At 51.3% G+C, this 26716-nt stretch overlaps 1 protein-coding gene across 1 annotated transcript in view; it reads left to right on the top strand.

Moving 5' to 3' along the window:
* Positions 1–26716, top strand: part of CUX1 (cut like homeobox 1) — a 339866-nt gene that overhangs the window by 154747 nt on the left and 158403 nt on the right. The window contains 1 exon segment of the mRNA XM_026516065.4: positions 9800–9847. Within this exon segment, the coding sequence (XP_026371850.3) occupies positions 9800–9847 (48 nt within the window).

The following is a 26716-nucleotide window of genomic DNA, read 5'->3' as shown; positions in this document are numbered from 1 at the left end:
AGTGGTAGTTCGTTAAACTGTAGTATTTATGTCTAACCTAATGTTGTATTTACTGTGTTTTAATGCCTTTATAAATGGCAGATCTGTTTCTGAAATCAAATGTATTTGTATTTTTCTTTAAGAAAATACTCCAGAGAGGAATTTCTTGATTTGCAAAGGAAATGACTCCGTCCTGGTTACCCCTGTCTGGCTAGAACCTGACTGTTTGTAGACTCGGGAGGCAGGAGGCCTAGAGTGTCATTTGGTCCAGAGGGAAGACGTGGGGTGGAGAGGACAGTCTACGGAGCGAGATGAGTGGTGTTTACGAATATTGGACAGGCTGAAGGGGGAGCTGAGCCTCAGCCGCTCACGTCCCCAACCCCCGGGGCAGACCCACGGGTCTGGGCAGCAGCTTCCTTCATGACCGCCACTCCAGAAAGCGCATCATAGAGCAAGTCAGAGTGGAATCCCCTCGAATCTGCTGAGGTTTGTTCCAGCGCTTGTGAATTATTCATTAGTGAACTGCTGCTGGTAGTCAGAGGCTTCGTGCCCCCTCAGGACAGCTTTCCTCCGAATATCTGCTTTTGGTGGTAGTGCTGGTAGCCCCCCGTATGGGAAAGCCATGGCCCCACGTTGAGGCGCATTCTCACGCCATAACTGTCCCAGTAGGGGCCGAGTGGCCTCGGGAGGCCAGGACACCACAGAGGGTCTCCTGCTTTGGGCAGGACATTGGACCAGGTGACCCTTCCGTCACCAGGTTAACCTGATGAAGGGCACAGGTGACAAGCTGATAGCTTGTAATTTAAGAGAGAGAGTCCCTCCCCCCAACCTCAGCCTGTTCCCTGTGATCAGTCGGCTGAAGGCTTCGTGTGTCTCTGAGTGGAATCTAGTGTCTTAAAAACATTTTCTATTTCAAATATAACACAGGATAGGGTGTAGAGCACAGCGAACCCCTGCGTGTGTGCCGTCAACCATCTGTGACCGCCATTGGCCCGCCAACACACTCCTTTCTTCCTTCTTCTCACCCATCACCCCCCTCCCCGTTAAATTATTTTGAAGCAAAAATCAATTTTATCCATAAGTATTTTTGGATATCTCTCTAAGAGACAAGGACCCTTTTGAAAAACATAGCCACAATACCTAAACATAGGCCACTGTGGTTTCCAGACAAGAACAACTCCGGTGCTGTTGTTTTAACGTCCGTTCATCAGCGAGCCATATTTTATCGATCGTAACGCCTACACTGGACGCGTCGTCTTACCGTCTTCAGAAGCAGAGCGAGTAGTAAAATCAGTGACATCCCAGTTTAATTTGGCAGCACTCTTTCCTGAATGTTGCCTAAAATCGGGGCACCTGGCTGGCTCAGTCGGGGAGCACTCTTAATCTCAGGGTTGTGAGTTCAAGCCCCACGCTACTTAAAAAAAAAAAAATGTAGCAGAAACTAGTGGTACATCTTACAGGTGACGATACCACATTTAATGAAATATGCCATATTACAGTGACTTCGTTTGAATATATACCTAAAACCTTTTCAAGTCAGAATCGTCTCGCTTGGAGGTCTGAGTAGAGAGGGAGAAACGAGGGGTTAGTAAACTCGTTCGGAGCTCACTTTTTTAGCCCTGGGCGGGTAATCACCTAACGCATAAGCATTTCTAGGGTTTTCAGTGCGAGCCAGGCTCACATTCTACCGTGGCTTCTATCAAGGGTAGAACACCCTTAACAGCCATCCCAGCCTTCGCCACCCAAACACAGTGAGCAAAATGTGAACTGAGACAGGGGAGAGGGGAGGGGGCAGTAGCCCTGGGCCGAGCAGTTCTGAAGGGGTCCCTGAAGGGGTAGAGACACTGCCCTCGGCACAGGGCTGGGTGCCTAAGGTTCCTGCGCTTGCCCTCGGGCCAGGGGTGTTGGCAGCCCTGTGAGAGCCCCGGTGGAGCCTTCAGAGGTGACCTGGCCCAGCCCCTCCGCTGCCCACACCCTGTCCCCCCCGCCGTGCTCCTGGGAAGGCCAGGTTGTCCCTAGAGAAGACAGAACCCACTCCTGGGCTGTCGCCATAGGGGATGAGGCACCTCTGAGAGATGCCATCAGATAGTCCTGAGTCTTAAATGTCATTTCACAGAAATGCATGTGGGTTACCGTGGAGCAGAAGTGAAAGGGACTTTGTAGAATTGAGCAAAATACCCTGAAAAGTCTGGACTGTAGACTGTTTGGGAAATAGGGACCATTTTATGATTGGAGATGTGTTTGTGATTCATAGCCTTTTGTTGACACCTGACAGTGAGCCATCTCCCTTCCCCTGCTTGTCCTTCTGAGCCTAAACAGCCGTGTCCTGGGCACCGTTCTTTCCTGGACACAGAGGTGGATCCTACCGGCCACCAGTTCGATATCTATGGCGTGGGATTCTGCGATGTGCCCAGCCCGCAGGATGGGAGAGATGGCAGGGCGTATAGGGAATACCAGGCTCCAAGGTGGGGACAGAACCTTCCCGAGAGACCACCCCAGTGCCCTGAATGGGCAGAAAGCCAAAGATGTACACTGCGGCCAGGGCCTGTGTTTTGGGATGTCATGCCTCGCAGGTGCATGTGAACGCCACGTGGTGATTTTGTTTTGTTTTGCTCTGTTTTTGGCTTCTAAATCAGCACGATTTTCTCCAGGAGTCATCATTATACAGAAAATTCCTCAATTGCATTTTGCCGTTCAATTTTCTGATCTCAGAAGTGAGTTGTGAATCAGTGGTTTGGAGAACAATGAAAATCCTTTTCACCTAGAAGCGTCTCTCTATAAACACTGCTTATTATTTGGAATGCACTCAAGGGAGAGAAGGTTGAAATGCGCTGTTCTGGCTTTGCCAACAGACATTGATATTAATAATCTCAAGGACATCACTTTCTATGTGTTAAGATGTTTGTTGCTTTTTGCTCAATAAATGGTACAAAATCAGAGCGAATTTAAAACTGCGCTGCGAAACCTGTCAGTGTAATTAGTGGGTACCCCGAGATTACAGAGTGGTGTTTTTTTTTTTAATCTTTGTGTTAAATCCATCATTATCAGTTCACGGCAGTATGATTTTCATTGGCCTGACCCCCGCTTTCTTCAGTTTACAGTTGCAGAGAAGGGCACATAGACACACGTGGGGACCAGCATGGCTGTGTCTGCAGTTGGCAGTGCTGTGCAGACAGCAAAGGGCACCGCGTTCTGAAAGGACAGTAAATCATGTCATGTGCTCGCTGATGATGGTGGGGCGGCCCGGGGTCACATGAAGTGAGCATCCTCGGCCCCGTCTCCTTAGTTTAGTACGAAAGCAGATAATATTTACAGGTGGCAGAATTGGATAAGGAATTTCTCAAACTGCCAAAAATAAAATTGGAATGGGGGATTTTTAGCTGGTGACTTGAAATACCTAGGAACATACCGGTTGTATGTGTTTGGGTGTGAATATTTAGTGCCTTTTTTCCTCTAAAGCTTTTCAAATATACGTATATGTGTGAGTACAAACACACATCCAGCTTTAATCTCTAAACAGTTATTTGAGGGGCGCCTGGGTGGCTCCGTTGGTGAAGCGTCTGCCTTGGGCTCAGGTCATGATCCTGGGGTCCTGGGATCCAGCCCCTCATCATCGGGCACCCTGCTCAGCGGGGAGTCTGCTTCTCCCTCTCCCTCTGCTCCTCCCCCCTACTCATGCACATGGCTCTCGTTCTCTCTTTCTCAAATAAATAAAATCATTAAAAAAGAGCGTAAAAATATATACCTAGAAGGTGATTTGAGCAAGTCTGTCATGCGATGTTTCTATGTCCAAAGGAATGGTTGTGCTCTAAGCGAATACAGTGAGTTGGTCAGAGCAGGGCCAGTGGGGATGAGTTTATTTACAGTCGTGATGGAAGGCTCGGCGCTTCTGCCTTCCGGAATGCTGCGACAGGACACAGGAATGCTTTTCTCATCTCTTCTACTTGTCCACGCTGGTGTTTTCGTGAGGCAGGCCCGGAGCCAGGTTGGCAGGCTGTGGGGTCAACTGAGGGCAAGCGACCTCGAGGGCACCCGGGTCTCGTACCCGCACCAAGGCCTCCCTGCACTCACGCCCTGCCTGCTCTTCTGTCATCCACGGGGGTCCCAAATGCCTCGGCCCCGCCACCTTTCACATTCCGTGACCCTGTCCAGCGTCAGCATTTCCCCTCTGAGTCTGGTCCCATTGTAAGACTCTTGAGTAACCCATGTGTGCTCCACCGCATGTCACTGTCTAGGCAGTCCCCGAATGTCACCCCTGTGCCCACACCTGGCCAAGGTGATGGATTCCTTTACAGAGTCTTGCTGTGGCACAGGCCTTGGAGAGCCGGGCTTATACCCTCACTGCCGGCCGTGCGACCTTGGACCAGTTTTCTTCCCCTCCTGAGCCTCACGTCTCCTCAGCTGTAAAATGCGGGTGTCTGTCCCTTCTGTCGGCGGGGCTGCTGCGTGTCACATGCTCAGTCACGAGACCTGGTGTTAACTCGGCCCGAGACCGTCTTCCCCACCGTCCCCACCTCTCTCCTTAGAGCTCAGAGCCCCAGCACCTCAGCCCCTCACAGGTTGCTCTCTACCCCCTCTCCATTTGGGGAGCCCTCAACGCCCCCAGGACTCCCTGGCTGCTCAACCCAGCGGTTTTCTCGCACCTCACATCTGTGACGCGTCTGTTCCCCTGCTCTCCTCCTGCTTCTCTTGATTCCTGTTCTTTCACGTCTCCCTCTGACCATCTGGGAGGGGGGCTGGCCAGCCTCGACCCTCTCTCCAGGAGAGCCCTGATTTGTGACTGCCTCTCTTAGCCTTGAGCTGCTGCATGAGACGGTGGGGGGGCGGGGGGCAGGGGCGGGGGCACTGGACATGTGGCCGGTCCGAAGTGAGACGTGCCGAGGCATAAAATGCAGATTTCAGAGGCTTATTAACACCAGAAAAAGAGGTATCGTTCTTTGTCAATTAAATAACTAAGTTATAATAAATTCAAATCATTTTTGTATTGATTACATGGGAAGTGAAAATAGTTTGGACGTATTCGTTTCATCATTTCTTTTTGCTTTTTCAGTACAGCCGTGGGAAATTTTAAGTCACGTAGGTGGTCAGCGCCTGGTTTTGGGCCCTGACGCAGCCCCCTGTCGCACGGCCAGGTCCTGATACAATCTGAAGGACTGATTGTTTAGCCACTTTTCTTCCACTTACTCACTCCTGCACCCACTCCGTGTCTTCTGAGGTCCCCCTGTGTGCCAGGCCCCGTTCCAGACACGCACGGGACTGAGATCAGCGCCCCTGTAAATGCAGCCCGACATCGCATTCAGTCTCTCGGGAGTGTGCCAGCCGGGCCGTGGGCCACAGAGGGCACCTGATGCCCTGGGGGGCCACGCCTGCAGCCCTGCCCCTGTACCGCGTGGGGTGCCACTGACCCTCCGGGGAAAGGAATGGCGGACCCGCGCAAGGTTTAAAGCCTCTCATGCCTTGATTTCCTCCGCAAAATATTGTCCCGCCTGGTGTTGGATGCTGGAGATGCCAGCTGGGGGGCGGTGGGGGGACTAAAACCCGCTCCCTGCCCTCAAGCAGCCCCCAGTCTGGAAAGGCGAGGATGCGCTCTTACCATCACAGCTGTCTATACAGATGTACAGTGAGAAGCGACAGGAAGCACGTCCTGTGACATTGGGGCCTGGCTGCTTCCGACTCTCAGTAGCCAGATCGAGACATGTGGAAAGCCTTAGGAGTCCCCTCTGCAGAGCCCAGGGGCCATCAGGAGCCACCAGCTGTCAGAGCTAGCGAGACAGGCCTGCAGACGACGTGCGGGTGGGGCGGGAGCTCAGCCATAGCTCCCTGGAAAGCGAGGGGCCATCCCGAAGTCCAGGCCTGGAAGAGGCCACGGTACCCACCGATGGTTGTTGGACAAGCGTCATGTTGGAGTTACCGTCCTCGAACTGTTCACATCTTATTTTTACATAGTAGATGAACATGGGTTTGTGGCCTCTCTTTTTTTTTTTTTTTTAAGATTTATTTATTTAGGGACGTCTGGGTGGCTCAGTCAGTGAAGCATCTGCCTTCAGCTTGGGTCATAATCCCAGGGTCCTGGGATCAAGTCCCGCATTGGGCTCCTTGCTCAGCAGGGAGTCTGCTTCTCTCTCTGCCTGCCGCTCCCCCTGCTTGCTCAGTCTCTCTCTCCCTCTCTCTCTTTCTGACAAATAAATAAAAATCTTAAAAAAAAAAAAGATTTATTTATTTATTTTAGAGAGAGAGCTAGCAGGGGGAGAGGCAGAGGGAGAAAGAATCCTCAGGCAGACTCCCCGCTGAGCACAGAGCCCGACACGGGGTTCAGTCTCATGACCCTGAGATCATAACTTGAACCAAAATCAGGAGTCAGACGCTTAACCGACTGAGCCACCCAGGCGCCCTGGTTCGTGGCCTCTTGAGAGGAAGATTCGCAGCACATCTGCGGAAGCTGGGTTTGCGTGCCACGGGCCAGGCGGTCACGGCTTCGTGAATGTTCGCCAGCTCTTCTCTACCGCCTAGGATGCGTACCCTAGCACCAGGCTGCTTGGTGAGAACACTGGAGAATACAGCCACACCTCATTAACCAGTCGCTTTCCTCAAAGTCAGCCTTTTTGGAAAACCAACAACAGACAAACTCCATCCATCATCCTGTGTTTGCACTTTGTGACCAGAGCAGTCCAGTGCGCTCCTCCTGCCCGTCTGTCCTTGCCCCGGGGCAGGGGGAGGAGGGAAGGGGACCAGCCCGCCCCCCCCCCCGAGTCCCCAGGCCCTCTCTACGGTCACCCTGCCCTCCGTGTCACCCTGTCCCCAACACACAGTGGGCTGTTCACGTTAGACCTTCTGCGTCGTGACTGGTTGCAGGTTTCTGACGACGGAGCGTGGCTCATCTCTTGTGATTACGACATGGGCTTTTACCATTGATCTTGGCTGGGATCCAACGGTGATCCCCCTCATTCTTCACCCTTTTCATCTCTGGTCCCCCACTTATCCCTTTCGGTGTACATTGTATCTCCTGTCCTCCTGAGAGGAACACCGGCTAAGGGAGTCTTCTCGCCCTCCTCCCTGCCTCCGGCTCGCTTGGGCCATCCAGGCACATGTCCCCAACTCTGGGTCCCTGACTTACTCACATCTGCAGAGTCTCTGACCTAGTAGAACCCCAGGTCCCGGGAATCAGAATGCGGGTACCTTTGGGGGCTGTCTACCACAGATGGCCTTATTTATTTAGGAAGAGGCTGGTAAAGAGTTTGACTGTTTTTTTGTCAGTGAACTTGGTGTAAGAACATAGAAAAGGATGTGGCAGGAACAGAAGTACTGGCTTCTCCGGGGAAATAATGGTATCACCCTTAGGGATGCGACGTATGGGAAAATGGACAATTAAAAGGAAAATGACAATACTTTTCCATCAAATACTTGTACAGGGTCATGGTACAAAGCAACGCAGGTTAGCTGTGTTCGGCAGAGAGCTTACAGTCTAATAGATCGCTCCACGGGGCCGGAGGCACCCCGGATCTGTGCTGTCTGGCATGGTGGCCGCCGGCCTCGTGTGGCTGCTAAGTGCTTGAAAGGTGGCTTCTGCGATGGCAGGACCTGAATTTTTAAGTTCAGTTTAATTAAGTTACGTTTAATTAAGCTGGTGGCTACATACTGGACAGGCCGAAACGAGGGGTCCTAACCTGGTTCCTAACCTGGGTCCTAACCTGGGTCGTGTGGGTAGGCTTCGGGAAGGCCACAGTGAAATCATTCATAGAGTTACAACCCAGAGGGAAAAGTCAGTAGCTTTCCTCAGATTCTCGGAAGGCTTCACGACCCAGAGTGGTTAAGGGCCCTGGCCCAGAGGAAGACCACCAGGGACACAGGAGCAGGAAACAGTGGGAGCCGCTCTTCCTCTTCCTAACACCGCTCAGCTCCCCGAGGGAGCGAGCTGGTTTCCGAGCTTAGGATGGAAGAAGGGCCCTTGGGTTGGGGGCTTGGCTAAAGGAGCACAGAATGCTGTCTGTCCGTCAGCAGAGGAGCAAGCAGGTGCCGCTCCTGCTCCTGTGTACCCACGGCTGACAGGGCGGCTCACCTCGGGGGGCAGAGCGGGCCCAGGGCCGGGCCTGCTTAGAGAATCACAGCATCCCAGAGCGGGAGAGGCTGAGGGGTCATCTCCCACCCCTTGTGGGGTGCGGGGCTTCCCTCTTCATCCACCTTCAAGCGAGGCTTGAAGGTCCTGGTGCCCGAGAAGGCTGTTTTCTGCATGCTCAGATGGATTCAGGATAACTCTGAATTTGCTGGAACACTTTTCCCTGAATGATGTTACTCATCATAGTAAAAGTGGTTCGTATTATTAAGTACTTAACTGCGCCAGGAGCAGTGCTGTCCCCGATGATTGTGTTTCAGGGAAGACTCGGTTACCCTTGAGCTCGGTGGGGAGGGGAAACTGAGCTTAGGTAGAATGGCAGCCCATGCCCCCACAGAGAGCGAGTGGCCCGGCCAGAATTCTGAATCAGGGCTCTGCCTGCTGCCTTCCACCTAATGGACCAGGTTCTGACCCAGGAGCTGTAGACAGAAGTCCGGGCTCTTCACCTGCCCGGGAGCATCTGTGTACTTGACAGCGGGTTCGAGGTGGTGTGCGCACAGATGGACACGTGGAGACCTGGCCTGCAGCGATCGTGCCTGCCTTCCCGGCCCAGCTGCCGCTTCCTCTGTGAAACCGCCCCTCGCCCCCTTCCTCTGAATTTATCCTTCCTCTGTGCTCTCCCCATAGCACCTGGGCTCTTATCCTGAAAAATACTTTACCTCCTTCCTGTGTTATGGGTTGATTGGTCCGTGTCCCGTGTTTGCCAATGCTCATCAGCTGGTGTGTGCATCAGGCTTGGAACCTGAGAATAGGTAGATGCCTGGCTTTGGCCCGGACTTATGAAATCCGGTCTGGCACGTAGGTCATGCTCAGTGAATACGTCATCTGCCCATCTCTCGGTGAAGGAGAAGTTGGCGTTATTTCAGTCTATTGCAAAGTCTTTGAAGCACATTCTCAATTCATCTTTTTTTTCAATGAGATACAGTCGATACGTAATGTTGCGTAAGGTGGAGGTGTACCGTGGGTTGGGTTGGTACTTTTCCATATTGCAGTATTGCTGCTGTGGTAGCGTTAGCTAACACCTTTATCACGTTACATAATTGTCATCTCTTTTTTGTGTTGAGAACAGTTAAGATCGCGTCTCTCCGCAGCTTTGAAGTTTATAAAACAGTGTTATTGACTGTAATCACTGTGTTGTGCATTAGTCACTTCATTGGAAAGAAAATATTCTCAAGGAGATCATACAGCCTTCCCTCTGGGGTTTTCCATTGTTACGAGAGGGGTCCTGGTGGCTTGGGATGAAATTTCCACCGACCGCATCAGACACGGATTCAAAACAGAGGTATCCGCCAGTAACAGTGCTCAAAAGAAAGAGCTAAAATGCTTGACGGTGGCCCCAGGTCCTTTTCAGATACAAACAAGTCAAATGTACAATAGAATATCTCTATTTTATACTAAGCCGCTTATCTCAGCCTGACACCGGCCGACACTGGAGTCCATAGCACATTCAGAATGAGGGGTGTGTAGCCGGGCCTGGGGTAGAAGAAGAATCTAGTGGTATTCCCAAGTAAGTTCATTTCAATTGGGGCGCACCAGTTGGCATGATTTATGTCGTACGAGTGAAGGAAACGGACAGGGGAGGTACCAGGATTGCTTTATCTAATGATAATCATCACTGAATTCAAAGCTGTTTTTAGGAGGCCTTAACGAATGTTTCCCTTCTCTTTCCTTCTCCGATGGCTGTTTCCTGACCCACCCCTCTTGCTCCAGGATTTGCGCAAGCAGGTAGCGCCACTGCTGAAGAGCTTCCAGGGGGAGGTAAGCATTTATATTTATTTAATATCCTGAGCCACCCTTCATAGTTCATTGCGTTTTCTTTTTATTCTCATTAAATAACTGCCATTGACAGAAGGTGCTTGCCCAGATGGAGCCTTCCCAGCCGCACTAACTCAATGTCATGTGGATTTTGTGCTTCCCAGTGTGATATTTCCACTGGGTCCTCAATTAAAGCCCGTATGGAAGGTGAAGCCATAGCTGGAATGTAAGAAAATGTGGTAGATTCAGGGGCGAAGCGGCCTGCACGCTTGTGCTTCCCACAGTGGACTGAGTTTGTCCACACTGCAGCCTTCAGGAGCCTACGGACCTCCTCAGGCTCACCGGCTCCCCGAGGTAGCCTGGGGCCGCGGCCGCCGTGCGGCCTCCTGCGTGGGAAGGATGGAGTGGGGCAGTCTGGTGCTTTCATGCACAGCTACTGGGGCAAGAGCGATTTCACCAGCTTGAGGCCTGAAACAAAGAACAAGGGGCAGCCACGAGGAGGAAGTTTGGGCTCAGCGTAAGGGAAAGCTTTCTCCTGGTCCTTCCAGAGAAGGACCGCGCCATCTGGCAAGGTGGCAGGGCAGCCCTCGGAGATGTGAGCCATTGAGGTGGGTGACACTCCGGCTCCTTCTCAGGCCTTTGTGGAGACTCAGTGAACTCGAGAAAACCAGGCATTTTGTTACTGTTGTGGTTAGCCATTCCCGGCTCTTAGCTTCTCCCGTTGGGACGACGGCAGCAGTAATGATACTGAGACGCGGGAGCGAGACTTTTTCAGCGCCCTCAGAAGAACCCAAGTCGGTAGCATCTTGAGAATTTTATTTTCTTGCAACTTCCTGATGCCCAGAGCGCACGGGGAGGGGGCGGGATTTGAGGAAGTGAGATGGCAGGCTCAGGAGGGGCGGGAGGCAGTGGGCCCAGCCAGCTGACTTCTGGGACACGCGGCTAAGGACACCGGCATCCTAGGCCCAGAGCTCCAGAGGCAGGGGTCGGGGCTGCCCTCTGGCAGATTCTTCAGTGAGCAGGTGACAACACAGGGTGAGGGCGCCGTGCAGGAAGGAGCAGGGACCGCTTGGCACCACTGCGGGTTTCGGGAGGGACGCCACAGAAGGCTGTCCTGTTGACCATCCCCTGCCGCAGGAAACCCTCCCGTGCTCAGCCCCGTGAGGCTCAGGGGGTATCACTATCCCAGGTCTGGAAGGACATGAATTGCCTTTCCTCACAAATGCATCTCCAAACCCTGGTTTTCTGAGTGAGACTGTCACCTTACACCTGCCCGCATTGATCCGATCTCTTCTTCTACCCGTTCAGCAGCTTTTGTGAGGCCCAGTGGCTTAGTGTTTCTGCCACGGAAATAGCTCAGTGTGCTGGTTTGGGTGGTTTGCTTGTTTTTCGTTCTGTTTGAAAAATTTCCAGTCTGCATAAAAGGAGAAAGAACTAGTATAACCAGCATGCGTACACCCTTTACCCAGACTGCCCTCTTGCTAGCATTTCGCCACATTTGCTCCCGCTGCCCTTTTGTTCGGCATTTGAAAATAAGTTGCAGATAGCCCGGCTCTGTACCCCTAAACACGTGCATGCATACGTCTCCGAAAAGTCAGGTTGTTCTGCAATATCACTGCGTAAGCCCAGGTACCACACCTGGGAAAGCAACACTCATTCCGTGGTAGCTAATATTTGGTCCCAAATCAATCTTCCCCAGTTACTCTCAAAACGTCTTTTATAACTGCCCTGACCCCTAACTGGGGTTCAGTCAAGTTCATGTGTTGTACTTCAGGAATGGGCGTATATGTATTTATGTACATCCGCCGCCCACACGCATGTATGTTACATGTACATTCCTCCGTCAGTGTCAAACTGTCTTCACACCCTCTGACTTTTAAGAATGTAACCCACTTATATGATAGCTTACCCCACATTCTGGATGGGGTAGTGGGTATGCTTCCAGATACATTAAATTTGAAATGCCTGAGAGACATTCAGATTTTTCTTCGCCTTTTCTTAAAAAGGCTATTTGAAAAATAAATATTTTTATAGCACTGCTAATATTTACCATTGCTAATTGCTATGTTTATATTAAATAATTTGTGCTTTCCAGTAAGCTAATTTGAGTAGAAAGGGCTAACTCCTACTTGGTTCTGAAGAAGGAACGCTCATAGGAGAGGGCAGCTGCAGACGGGGACCACATGACGGTCGGTTTTCTGATGAGTAAGGCCAGAAGCCAGCGTGTCTCAGTGGTTCAATGGGGCAGGATCCATTCAGCTTGTTTTTCTGAAAAGTTGCCATCTCTAATCAGAGAATTGCTCTTGTATCCTTCATTAGTGCCTGCTGAATACAGTTGTGTTTATCGGATATATTCTTTGAGTTTATCCCAAAGTGCTTGCGTTCCCCCTGGAACAAGGTATGATGTTGTAAAAACATGTGCTTTGCCTTGGAATTTGTACAGATTACTTTGCTATTTGAGATCCTGAAAAGAAAAATCAAAACAAAGAATAAGATAAAGTTTTCAGACAGCGAGAAATTCACACAGGACTTCAGAGTTCCTGCGAGAGGGTGTATTTGTAGTGTGTCGTACCGTCATGGGAAACGTTAGCCCGGCCAGGGTACCGCTCAGGCCCTGCAGTGTTTTCTTGTGGTTCTCAGGGTAAATCCAGACACCTTCCTTCCTGCGGCTGGTGAGAGGTGAGACCCACGTGATTGGACAGCTGCCTCCCTTTCTACACTCCTACCACTCCTTACCGCCTATCGCTGGATACACGCCATTCTGAATTTCTTCCAGGCCCAGGCGCGTTGGGCATCCTCGCCAGCTTGGCACGAGCGGAACCGCCTCTTTGCCTGGCTCCTTTCAGCTTGGATGCCACTTCCTCAAGGGATGTTTTCCCTGAGCCCCAAATGATAGGCCAGGTCCCCTCCACCGTGTGCTCCCATTGCACGCACGCGACTTGTGACGCATTTGTCATCGGGCTAAGAGCCTCCTGTCCCTTTGTCTCTCTTCCCCTTTAGCCTGTAAGTTGTGTGAAGGCAACCGCTGTGCCTTGTCTCATTGGTCGTTGTTTCCCAGCAGCAGCCACAGCAGGAACTAAAATCTTTTAAGGCTCTCAAAAATGGCCAGGGAGTAAATGATTGAACAGTGAGGTGCCTCTGGAGGTGGTTTTTAAAACATTTTGCCTCCATCCTTTCTTCAGATTGTGCTATATTAATAAGGAGAAAGGGGCGCCAGGCCTTCTGCTCGGGAAATAGCTTTAAAAGAAACTAGTGAATAACTGTATCTGTTGTCTTTGATTGAAGATCGGTCACTTGGAGTCATTATAGCAAAGCCATCAAATTGAGCTCACACCCAAATGTGATGGAGTGATTGACCAATTGATCACCATACCTAAGTTTGCCTGTTTCACAAGCCCAGCCAACTGATCAGTGCGGGGGAGAAGGTTGATATTTAATTCAGTAGGGGCGCCTGGGTGGCACAGCGGTTAAGCGTCTGCCTTCGGCTCAGGGCGTGATCCCGGCGTTCTGGGATCGAGCCCCACATCAGGCTCTTCCGCTATGAGCCTGCTTCTTCCTCTCCTACTCCCACTGCTTGTGTTCCCTCTCTCGCTGGCTGTCTCTCTGTCTGTCGAATAAATAAATAAAATCTTTAAAAAAAAATATTTAATTCAGTAATTCAGGCAGTAATTCAAACAGTCCCTCCAGTGATGTGACACAGTCTCTGGGAAAGCACGAAGTGTTGGAAATTGTCTCTGCCTCTCCTTGCTTCTCTCCCGGACAAGGGTCCTGGTATAAAAGGTTGAGGAGGGGGAGGAGTTGGCTTGGGCCCTCCTCCTCTTGGCTGTAGGGGAGCTGGATGCTTAAGCCAAGTGTTCTCAGAGAGGAAAATCCTCTTAAGAAATAACTTAGATGCTTATATCAGGGAGGAAATGAAAGACTGAAAACCTATGAGCACCCACCTTAAAACGTTAGAGAAGTACAACAGAATAAGCTCAAAGAGAACAGGAAGGAGGAAATAATAAATATAAATAGTAATAAAATCTATAATTATTTAAAAAAAAAAAAAAAAAGACCCAAGAGAGAAACAGCCCAGAAACTGGTTCTTTGAAGAGACTTCCTAATCAGGAAAGAAAAGGTTAGTAATGGAAACAGGGTACCTTTGCAGCCACAGCAGAGATTAAAAAAATAGTGAGGGAATATTACGGTCAATTTCATGCTGATAAATTTTAAAACGTGGACAAAATGGACACGTTTCTGAAATACTAGAATGCACCAAAGCTGATTAAAGAAGAAATGGAAACCCTGAGTAGCCTTGTAACTATCATGGAAATGGTTCCATCAGGTAGGGACGGTTTTCACAAGTGTCCTGTCAGTCATACATGAAACAGACAAGTTCTATTCTTTGCAGACTCCTTTAGAGAATAGAAAAAGAAAGAACACTTCCTACCTCCTTTTGCGAAGCTAGTGTAACCTTGGTACCAAAACCAGACAAGATTAGCGCAGGAAGAGAAAATTCAAAGTCAGTCGTATTTGTGAATAGATACATAGAAGTCCCTAAAGGAGTGTTAGTAAATGGAATCCATCAACCTCTGTGTATCCCAAGAATGCTGTTCGGTTGAACATTAGCAAAATCTATTAATGCACATTAATATTAGCAGATTAAAGGGAGAGATTATCTTAATAGAAGAAAATAATTTGATAAAATTCAGCATCCATTCATGATAATAAAAACAAAACAAAAACCTACTAGCCATGTGATGTAGAGGGGAACGTCTTTAACCTGGGGGAAAGTATTTACTAAAAACTTACATCAATCATTATACAAAGTAATATCAGAAATATTCCCTTAGGGGCACCTGGGTGGCACAGCGGTTAAGTGTCTGCCTTCGGCTCAGGGTGTGATCCCGGCGATCTGGGATCGAGCCCCACGTCAGGCTCCTCCGCTATGAGCCTGCTTCTTCCTCTCCTACTCCCCCTGCTTGTGTTCCCTCTCTCACTGGCTGTCTCTATCTCTGTCGAATAAATAAATAAAATCTTTAATAAAAAAAAAAGAAATATTCCCTTAAAAATCAGGAGCAAGACAAGCATGTGTACTATTGCTACTTTTACTTGACATTGCACTGTAAGTCAGTCTCAGCTACCATGGAAGACAAGAAGGAGATCAAGTATTATCACAGAAGAAACAAAACTATCATTTTTTAATTATTTAACAAGGATGCTGGATACAAAATCAATATGCAGAAGTAATTACGTGTTTCTACATTGACAGAAAACTGAAAAGGATACAACTAGAGTTAGCAACAAAAAATAAGGGATACCTAGAAATAAATATAATAATGCATAGGAACTCTTTCTGGAGAAAAGTTGATCATTTATACTGAAAGATATTAAGAGGGACTTTTAAATAGAGGGACAGACGGTATGCAGGGGTAGAAATTGCCACTATTATTAATGATAATCAATTTCCCCCAAATTGATTAAAGGGAGTCATTGTAATTCCAATCCCAATTCCAACAGACTTTTTCACAAAACTTGAAAAACTGATTCCAGAAGTGATAAGCGAGAGCAAGTGGTCAGTAATGGTGAAGGTAGCACTAAGTAGAGGGTTTGCCCCACCAGATGGCGAAAGCTACAGTGAGTGGCACGGGGTAGATAAATACAATCATGGGACGTAGTAAAGCCGCCGGGAACTGACATGTGCATGTATTGAAGCCACAAGTGTTGTAAAGACAGGACTACAGATCGGTGAGGAAGGACAGGTTTTTCAGTAAAGGGTCCTCTGACAATTGGTGATCCTTATGGAATTAAGTGAGATTGGATCCATACCTCACATGCAAACACAAATTACAGGTGAAGACTTAACGCAACACTTGAAACCTTGTAGAAGAAAATCTAGAATACGATGACTTTGGGTTGGGTAGGAGTTCTAGGAAACCATAAAGGAAAAAATCGTTACATTTTAACTACATTAAAAGTTTTAAGTAAAAGCTTTGTTTACTTATTTATTAATTATGGAAAGACAATCTACAGAAGGTGGTATTATAAGGCTAGGGCACTGCTCACTCAGTTTTACCTTTGTGTAAACTAGGAAATGGCTCCACCTTTCTCGACAGTTTAATGTGTTGGATAATCCATTCTTACCTGAATCTTTTTCATAATAAAGACCAAATGTCTCTGATGTGAATGGTGCTCCCTGGGGCCAGACTGTCAACAGATCTTGTGTGGGGGATCCCTGGCCACATGTCACAACTCAGGAGGCCACAGTTGCCACATACACAAGGATTAGTATTAGGAAAGCATTTTTTTTTTTTTAAAGATTTTATTTATTTATTTGACAGAGAGAGAGACAGCCAGCGAGAGAGGGAACACAAGCAGGGGGAGTGGGAGAGGAAGAAGCAGGCTCCTAGCGGAGGAGCCTGATGTGGGGCTTGATCCCAGAACGCTGGGATCACGCCCTGAGCCGAAGGCAGACGCTTAACCGCTGTGCCACCCAGGTGCCCCAGTATTAGGAAAGCATTAACAAACTTTTACCTATTCATAAGAAAAAGAAACCTATCCCAATAGGAAAATGGGCAAAAGCCACAAACAGCATCCTCAGAGAAAATCAGAATGGCCAATAAATACATGAGAAGAGGCCCAACCTCATAAGCAGGGAAAGGCAAATTAAAATAAACACAGCTTTCTGGTATTTGCCAGGTTGGCCGGAGTCCAGAACTCAAGACAGTTGTGTAATTTGTGTAACTGTTGTGAGAACCAGTCTGGCATCAGATACCAGAGCCACAGAAGCACATATACCTTGACACCACCCTTCCACTCCTGAGTATAAATTCTAACGAAGCGGAAGCACGGGCCCCAGGAAGCCAGGGCAGGAGTGCTTGAAATTCGTAAACAAGCGGAAACAACCCATTTTCCATCAGCAGTAGAAAGAATGGGCAAAGAGCGTTCTAGCAGGGGAAAGCGAATGACACGTGAAAACGGGCACTACGGAGCTGACGTTGTTTAGGGGTATGTGTATATTTTTATTACGTAATCAAACCATAAAGAAAAGGTTACGTAGGAAATTCAGAACACAGGTTATCATAGCTAGGCACAGGGGAGGTTTCAAAGGTCATGGCAGTCTTCCTACTCACAGGTGCTCGTTTTGTTTTTTTCTACTTTATATATTCTTTTGTAAGCATGAACTACTGTTTCGAAAAGAAAGAATTGTGCTTCTGAGGCCGTAGCTATGGGATTGTACTTTTGCGTGTGAGCCGCTAAATATTTCCCACTCTCTTTGCATTTCATGTATGGTAGATTTTAATCTCAGGGCAAGTGGATGTTTCTGGTGAGGCTGTGCACTTGGGAAGGCCGAGGGGGAAGGCACATTTGTGGGAGTGTCCAGAATGGCATTTGTGGGACACGAAGCAAGTCCAAGTGCTGTGCTGGGTGCTTTCCGAACATAAGCTCGCCCCGTCCTCACAACACTGGAAAGTTCTGAGGAGCCACAGCCCGGCAGAGACCCCTGTCCTGGGTGTTAAGTCTCTGCCCGTCTGCATTCTGTAATCACTAGAATGTTCCATCTTGAGCCAGCGTGAGTGGGCGAGCACCTGCCTTATCCCCCAGCCCTCTGGGCCGGGCTTCTGCAGAGAGCCCTCTCCACTCTGATGTGTGCCCGTTACTCTTCGACCCACCGCGGTCTGGCGTCTGGCCCTCTCCCTTGACCCTGGTAGTCCTCGGCTCTCTCAAATCAGGGACGTTCAGCCCGCCAACAGCTTCTCTCGATGTTGGTCCCTTCTTTTGACATCCCATGATAGTACGCCCTCCGGGTTTCTGTCCACTTCTCTGGCTGTTGATTTTCAGTCTTCTTGGGCAGCTCCTTGGCATTCAGCCCTCCGAGTGACGGCATTCTGTGCAGTGTAATCTCCTGGGACCCGTCTGCTGAAAACCCAGGTGTCTTGTCTCTAACTCCGTCTCCTTTGCGTTCCAGGCTCATAGGAGACTGCCTCTTGCATATTACCGCTCACGTGATCCACAGGAGAGCGCTCTGAGCCCATGACCGTCCCATTGCCAGTTCCCATCCCTGCCCCAGGTCTCCTGCTGCCTCCTTTCCCTTCTCAGGAATGGCCCTGCAACCCACTTGGCAGCCTCAGCTGGAAATCTATGACACTTTCTCCCTCCCGTCCGCCCCACTCTCCTCCATCCTTCCTCCCAGCGCCCTCATCTGCCCGCATCTTTCCATCCCTGCCACCCATAGTCTGTCCTGACCTGTCATGTGTCACCGAGGCCACTGCAGTGAGTCGTTCCCGAACCGGCCTCTGTTCCAGCCCCTGCCCGCTCCACCCGCACTGTTGCTCTGCATGTCGCCCAGGAGCAAGAGCGCGTCACTTCCTGCTTACTGCCCTTCCGTGGCTCCGGTGCCCTTGAGGCAGACGCGGAACCCTGACCTCAGCCTTCAGGGTCCCTGGCCCTGCTGCGGCCCACTCCCTTTTTGGTGCTCCCTTCAGCTGTGATGCCCTCGAGAGGTCTCCTCTGACTACCAGTCCAAACCGAGGCCCTCTTCCTGTTTCTCTTGTAATACCCTCTCCTTTCATCCAGAGTGCTTTTCTCCTTGTCTTTGTGGGTTTGTGTCCACCCCCTGTCTCTGGACTTTCTACGTCTGTATGGCCTCTGCATACCCACCCCCTGGCCCTAGTGCGGTATGCGGTAGGTGTCCATTGGCTGGATGGGGGGGGACGCAGTATCCTTATTTTACAGATGAGGAAGCTACGCCCAGAGAGGGAAAGGACCCACCCAGAGGCACACGGGTGAGCTTGGCAGGACTGGGACCCACCACCACGTTGGTGTCTCTGATACGTCTCGGGAGACGGGGAAGTGACGCCTTCCACCCTCCATCGTCTTAGTCACCCTCCCCGGTCTATGATAAGGACAGTGGGTGTTCGTCTTATGCAAAGTGCTTTGCAAATGCTCCGTAGGCTCCCCTCCTCTTCTGACCAGCCCTTCCTGCGTGGATGTTGCCCTCCACACCTTGTCCCCCGTGGGCGTAAATACTCATGACCGCGTGTAGACTTGGCTACACGCCTGATCTGCACCCCCTGGAGGAGCAGGGCCCCGGTGAACTGCAGGCGCCCTCCTGCCTGTGTCACCTGCCACCTGGCCCACACGAGGGGCCAAATCATCATTTGAAACTTGCCTCCGTCCTGAGGGCCCACATACCATGAAGACTCAGAGCTGTGGCCAGGCCACGTGAAACTCCACATCGCCTCTCGTGCCAGGTTTTACTCTCTCATGTCTGTTGCGTTCTTCATTCAGTGAAACCCTCTGGCTTTGTGCAGCTCTGGGCCAAAGAGGAGCTAAGGATATAACCTTGGACGCAGTCCACCAAGCCCCTGCTGCATTGAAGCTTATGTCCTAGCGAAGGGAAACGTCGTAAAGACAGGGTCATGTCAGACGGGGACACGTACTGTGAAGGAATTCAGACGGGAAAGCAGTGGAGCAGGGGGGCTTCTTCGGAGACCATTGTCGTCAGGGAGGCCTCTGCCGGGAGGTGGCATATGGAGGGAGACCTGAGAGATGAGAAGAACCAGACAGGCTCCAGGCTGAGCGGGGGCAGCGCTCCGGGTGACCAGGCGCCAGAAGGAAGGCTGCGGGGATGAGGGAGGAAGGCAGGCCAGGGCAGTGCGAGGCCCCGTGCACACTTGCAGGGCCATTTGACAGATTTTAATAAACAAACAGATGAAACGGATTCACGATGGGTAAATAGTCCATGAATTCGTTAAAAGTTGTGGACAGTTTCAGGGAAGTCGTGTAGCCAGGATCGGTTGTGCTGTAACGTACTTCGGTGCTCAGATCTAAAGGCCACGTCTAAATAAAGCCAGAACGTCCAAGTACTTTACTCCAGAGAACATGTCACAGGGAGTTGGAAGGACCTGGGAGCCAGCCCGGGCGCTGTCGCTCACTCTCCTGTGACCTCGGGCAGCTCCCGGGCCTCTTTCCGCCTGACTTTGCTCTTCTGTAAAATGAGTGGGTGAGCGAGAGAGTCGGCAAGGAGCCCCGTAGCTCTGAAGAACAGTATGACTCAGTGGACTGATACTTGGGTTGACCGTCATCAGCAGAAAAGAAGAGGACATCTGTCAGCAGTTAGAGCCCCTCAAAAATGGAGTGAGCTCTCATCTAAGGGAGTGAGTTTCCTGTCCCTGGGAGTATTCAGATAGGGGCAGAGGACCACCCATGAGGAGCATGGTCCGCTCTTACCATTCTCCTTCGAGTCCCCGTCCTGTCTACACTCAGCGAGTGCCGTGCTGAGTGTCCTGGGCAGGGTGGTGTCAGAGACGATTAGACCAGGCTGCTGGTTCCTCAGACTGGTCCTCGGAGGGACCAATGGGCTTCGTGAGAATCACCCACGTGTTACCAGAAATTCTGCTCCCCGGCTCCTCCCGGTGAGGTTCTGATTCAGCTGCTCAGGCCTGCTGAGGAATTTGACAAAATCCCCCCCCCCCCGCAAATGCTTATGCGTAGCCACTCGTCGGAACCACCGGCCTGGGTTCCTGGCATGGGCACTTCCTCTCAAAGCCAAGTTCTGTGGCTCTGGCCGCACGAGCACCTGACATGGGCAGGTAGGGAGCTCCATGATGGAGCTTTGAAAGTATTTCCAGGCTTTTCAGTCCTTGGCTTCTGCTGCGGCCAGACTGGTCTTTTCCCTGTCCCCAAACATGCCTTGTGGCTTCCTGCCTCTGACCTTCTCCTGAAGTCATGGCGTCCGTTTTTAGAACCTTCGGCTCTTCCTCACCTGTAAGAATCATTTCCATCCTTGAAGACCCATCCCAGCCCGAGTTTCTCCGTTTTTCCTTTGAGGGCCCGCATCTTCACTTCGACGTCCTACCCTCTTCCTTGCCCTACCGCGCTCGCTCAGCAAGACCTCCTTTGCCGATGGCTCACCCGCTCACGTCCTCCCCCGTTAATAAGTACTCGGCGGGTGCTGTGTGCGAGGCTCCCCGCTAGCCTCAACAAGAACAGTTGAGGCTGCTTCCCCTCTCAGGGGCGCCAGGGCCATCTGTGAGTTGGGACCCAGTGTCCCTGACAGGTGACGATGGAGCAGACGGGGCTTCACGAGGACCCCAACCTCACCTGCTGTCCTGACCCCTTTGCTGGGGGGGAGGGAAGAAGGGGGAGGACTTGTTTCTCAGCCCACACAGCCATCTGCAGACTCTCAGGCCTTTGCACGTGTGTGGTACTTGAGGGGACGGTGGTGGCAGTTGCGGTGGCCGTGGTGGTGACGGTGACAGTGTTTTAATTACCGTACGGTGCCGTCCGAGGGCCCGGCGCTGTACGGTGTCTTCCTGGAGGCCCCCTCCGTGACGGCTCAATTAGGGGAGCGGCAGGACTGTGGTTCAGTATTCGGGCCAGCTTCCTAATTGAAAACACATTCTCTCGTCCGAAGCTGCAGCTGGTTTGGTTCTGCTCATGCAGAAAAGGATATAACCTTGCCTAACATAGGAAATGAACGGTTGAGAGAGAAGCCAAATTCAATTTCAGTCAGATATGTTGAGGCTAAGCCCGTGATCTATGGAAGCAGGGGAGCGAGCCGTGTGCATGTGGAAAGGGGCGCACTCAGCGGCCCATTAATCACGGCCGCCCGCCCGGCGCGGCCGCCACCGCGTGTGCCACTGCGCCCGCGCCGCGCCTCCCCCGGGGGCTGGCCAGCAGCCAAGCACTCCAGAAGTTAACCTCTTAAAGACCCGGAGCTGCTTTCTGTTGAATAAATGTAATTTTGTGGTCAGAAATAAATGCTTGTGATGTAGCAGAAGCTTTGGAAACAACAGCCAGCCAAAGCTATTACAAATTGCTCCGTGTTGTGGAAGTCAACAGCATACATCAAAATTCCGAGTGTATGGCAAATTGATTTCGGCCCAGAGCTCTGCAGCTATTCAATAAAAGTCCTATTAAGCCATTGTATGTAATGAACAATCCAGAGCAAATCTAATATTTTCAGTGGATAATTATTTTTAACATCCTCTCGGTAACCGTCGGTGGAGGCCTTGGGTGTTTATAGCACGGACCCGCGTGCCGTGGGCCCTCGCCCGCTTTTATCTGCCTCTGCCGGAGGCCCCGAGACAGGCCCCCCCGAACTCGGGGCTCCCGCAAGGTTCACCAGCAGACCCTGCTCCTGCTCGGATGGTTTTCCGGCACACAGCGGGGCCCCGGGAAGCACTGGGTGAATGAAAATGAACTGAGTGGGAATGGAGAAGGGGCAGTGAGAGAGTTCTAGAATAAGTGAGTCAAAAGCTGTGTCGGCAGAGTTGGCTCAGCACCAGAGCCTCTAGAGACCGGAGGGTCACAGGTGAGGAATTCGAGGTGCTGCGTGCTGAAGGGACCAGTGCCAGTGCCCGAAAGGAGCCCCGGGTCTTGCCTCCTGCACTTCTGCTCCTTGACAACTCGGGAAGCAGGCTCCATGTCAGGGAACCCCTGCTGATGGAGCCACCAGAATGATCTTGTCACCAGCTGAGGCCACCCCCTTAGTTGCTCTACTGCGCTGTTCAGGCCAGGAGATGACCCTGGTCGCACTGACCCAGGTCACGCTCTATATGGCAGTCTCCCCTTCCAGGCCATACGCTTCTGGAGGACAGGGTTACTCATTCATTCTTTCGTTCGTTAGTATTTACTGAACACCTGCTGTGTGCCAGGCTGGACCTGAACTAGACCGTGGTCTGTAATTGTAGGTAATTAACTCACATGCTGCTTTCACGGCGCTTAACAGTTGAGCAGGATCCGTGTCCCGTATGGCACAGAGCTGGGCACACCGCAGGCCGTCAGTAAACGGTGGGTGGGCGGATGGATGGATGGATGGATGGATGGCAAGGTGGAGAGTTAACACCTCCGGTGTATAAATCAAAAGCATTCTCTGTCCATAAAAAAGGCCCTGTTCTATCCGCTTGCACTCCCAGAACTTTGCGGGGAATCATGTGAGACCAGGAGGCAGTTGTGATATGAAGATAAGGGCCCAGAGTTATAAGGCCTCCGTTTGAGGCCTGACTTACCAGTGACCTTGGCTTCCACTGAGTCCGTTGACCTCTCAGTGCCTCTTTTCCTTCATATGATAAATGTGAAGGATTGGGGGAAATAGATTTGAATGGTGATGAGGAGTGGTATTTGTCTCATAGTTTGTTGGGTTTGTTTGGTTTTTTTCCTGGACTAGAATCAATCCAACTTCTAATAGTCACGTAGTATTTATTTGAATACTGCAGAATTTAAATTATTAGGATATTTTATTTTCTGCAGGTCTCTCTTCTCTTGGAAAAACTCAGTCTGGATGTTAATTAGGTTTTCCTCATGTTCCGTCAATTTAATGCAGTAATTCCTTACGTGAAACCAACACCACAGAGCAGATGGTCGAAAGGAGGCCCGTGAGCGTGCGTGCGTGGCCGTGGGAGGGAGCTCGGGGACACTGTTTGATAACAGCCGAGAGCCCAGCTGAGTTCGTTGCCCGCATGCGAAGTAGCCCACGTCCCATCTCTCCCCCGCTCTATTTCAGACCGTACCACTGCTCTCTTTGCTGGTAATTATTTGCACAGTGTTTTACGTCTCTAAGTTCCCATTTCCATGATCTCCCGCAGCCTTACCCACCGCCCTGTGCTGGTGACATTATCACCAGCCAGAGTGACAGGACTGGGCAGGTGGCCGTGAGCTCGAGGAGCATGGTGGGTGCCCAGAGGTGAGGTCTGTGCCCCCCGCCCCAGCTCCACGCAGTTGACTCCTCCCCTCTTGCTGTCTCTCAGTCCCACCCATCCTGGGACCTGTGGCTCCCTGGAGCCTCGTTATGCCAGCCAGATGCCACCCTCTTGTTGGTAAATGCACACCACCTCCAGCAGGTACTCCCAGACTGCAGGAACCCACCCCTGCCGTGACTTTCAGCCACACACTTGGCAGCCACCTGCACAGACGAGCCTCAAGGTCCAAGTGGCCTCAACAGGGTTGCAGGTTAGAACCCAGGTTAAACTCAGTCGGAGACTCATTCCACTGACTGCCACGGAAGGGCACATGACCAGCGTCATCTAATACAGCTTCCAGAGCCTTCCAAGTTGCCAGCCAGGAAGAGGCAACCTGGCTGGGTAGACCAGTGACCTCCCAGCTCCCCTCCTCACCTAGGACCCTCTTGCTCTTCCACTGCTTGGGACTGTTCGCGGGCCTTGTCCTCTGCCATCGTGAGGACCAAGTGATAGGGGAAGGGGCTAGGAGTCGGCTGGGGCCCTCCCTGGAGCTCGCGCTAGCTGAGCCCTCTAGTGGGAAAGGAGACTAACCCGGAGAGCGGGTTCTGCTAAAACATCCCAACTCTGAGTGCCGCCCTTGGGGAGAGGAAGGAGAGGAAGGAGAACATCTCCTCAGCTCCAGCTATGTGCCGGAAGCTTCACATTATCTGATTTCGTCTGCACGGCAGCGCAGCCCTGAGAGGTTTTATGATAATTTCTGGAGAGAGGAGGAAGTGGGCCCAGAGAAGTTAAGTAACTTGCTCGAAGCCACACAGCTTGCCTGCCTTAGAGCTTAGACTTGAACGCCACCGTCTGAACTGAAACACTGAAGCCAGTGTTTATTCTAGAAAGCTTTCGAAGTGTCTTGAAATTGCTTCCGAAGTAGCAGAAGATGGGGAGACCCGTGAGACTTACGCTTTGCCCTCGAGCATAACAGGAGAGAAACCTGGCGGCTTATGGTCAGCGCACACGAGGGAAAGGATTCTTTCCTGGGGCTCTCGGGGGAAGGACCTGGCGCCTACGTGGGACAGAGCCGTGCACCCCAGGGAGCCCCTCCACCTCCGGACTCAAGCCCCTTCCATCCTCAGGCCTGAGACCACGGGAATCCAGGGACTTGGGGGGGCAAGTCTGACCCGGAGCCCCAGGGCCTGTCATCTTCCCGGGGCAGAGTTCGGAGTAGGTGTTTTCTTGAAAAGCAGCAGACACCGTGCCCCCGCCGTAGGAGCACAGAAGCGTCCTGCTGCGGGCGCATGTCGCCCGGAGGCCTGGCTGGGAGGGGCTCACGGTTGTTCACACTGGCTACCTGTACCGCTCCTTCCTCCTTCACACTATCTCCTGGCTTCTGTCCTTCGTTCCCTCCTGTCCAGGCCTGCGGTGGCTCCTTCCTGGGCAGGAGGCCTCGAGCCGCAGAGAAAACCAAACAGAGAAACCCCAGGTTTCGGAATCAGACTCATCTGGATTTGACTCCTGACATCATCTTTTACCAGTGTGACCTTGAATGGGTCCTTTCAGCTTCTCTGTGCCTCATCTGTACTGTGGGAAATCTGCCCCACGGATGCGAGATCTGGTTACTGATCATAGCATTCTCCAGATCCTTCCATCTGCTGAATACCACTGTGCCCCCAAGATTCAGCCTCAGCCTTCTGGGGCCCTCACTGCACATCCGTCCCATCCCTGGTTAACCTCGTCTGGCCATCTAGGGGCTGATGGCTCCAAATCGTGGTCTTTGGCCTGGGCCTCTCTCAACATCGGGCCGGGAGCTCCCCTGTGATCTGTCACAGACTTACACCCTCCACACAAACACCCACACACACGCCTCTCCACGTCTCCCATCTCAGGGGAGATGACCAGCCCCAGTCACCCTGGCGGGACTCTGAGGGGACCCACGTCTGCCAGTAGACCCTGGGATTCTGCTTCCCTCACCTCACTCGCTTTGGCTCCCACCTTCCCAACACCTCCACCTCTTCTCCCCTCCACCCCACCCTGAGTTGCCTTCCCATCCAGTGTGGTCCCTTCACTTCCTGTCACTTCCTGATTGACATCCCCAACCTCTCAGCATAGAGCCGGGCCTCGCTCCAAGCCGCTCGGGCTCCAGGCCCAGCAGGCCCCCACACCTCTCGGCAGCACGGGCCCTGTCTTTGCATAGGCTCCCCTTCCCCACGCAGGCCCCTCCCTCCCACCATGAAGGAAGCTCATCATCGTCCTCAAAACTTACCTAAGTGTGCAAAACACGAGGTGCAGAGCTGTATGTGTAATATTCTGTTCTACCATTTGCATTCATTCATTCATTCATTCGTTCATTCATTTTGAGAGAGAGGTCGATCCATCACAAGCGGGAGGGGCAGGAGAAGGAGAGAGAATCCCCAGCAGACTCACTGCTGAGCACAGAGAGCCCACAACCCAAGCTCAGGACCGGAGCCGAAACCGAGAGTCCAACGCCCGACTGTGCCATGCAGGCGCCACTCCTACCATTTGCATTTTTTAAAAAAGGAAGATGGTGTGTGTGTACAGACGCTTGTAATGCACAATGTATTTCTGGAAAGGTGCACAAGAGAATCTTTGCCTGTCAGTCAGGCAGCTGGGTGAAGGTGGACGTGGATGGATGGGAGACCTACTTTTCATTGTATTCTTATACTTTTTGTTGTTGCTATTTCTGTTTTCTTTTTACGATTAGGTAGGTGGTTGTTCGTCTGTTCGCAGAGTTGTGCCACCATCACCGCTGTCTGATTCCAGAACATTCTCATCACCCGAAAAAGAAACCGTGTACTCATTCGCAGTCACTCCCCATTCTCCCCCCTCCCCACCTCCTGCCCCCTGACAACCACTAATGGACTTCCTTTCTGTCTCTACAGGGTTGGCCATTCTCAGCATTTCGTATCAATGAAATCACACCCTGTGTGGTCTTTTGTGGCTGGCTTCTTTCACCTACCTCATGTTTTCACGATGTATCTGTGTCGTAGCATATATCAGCACTTCATTCCTTTCTGTGGCTGAATAATAATCCGTTGTATGGCTGGGCCACATTTTATTTATCCATTGTCAGTTGGTGGCCATTTGGGCTTCTGCTGCCTTTTAGCTGTTGTGAGTAGTGCTGCTGCGAACATTCATACCCAGGTATCTGCACAGATACACGTTTACATTTTTCTTAGATGTGTACCTAGGAGTGGAA

The sequence above is a fragment of the Ursus arctos genome, unplaced genomic scaffold (genome assembly GCF_023065955.2).
Source record: "Ursus arctos isolate Adak ecotype North America unplaced genomic scaffold, UrsArc2.0 scaffold_2, whole genome shotgun sequence".
NCBI lineage: Eukaryota > Metazoa > Chordata > Mammalia > Carnivora > Ursidae > Ursus > Ursus arctos.
Note: the sequence above shows the minus strand (reverse complement) of the source record. Positions and strands in the feature narration are given on the sequence as shown.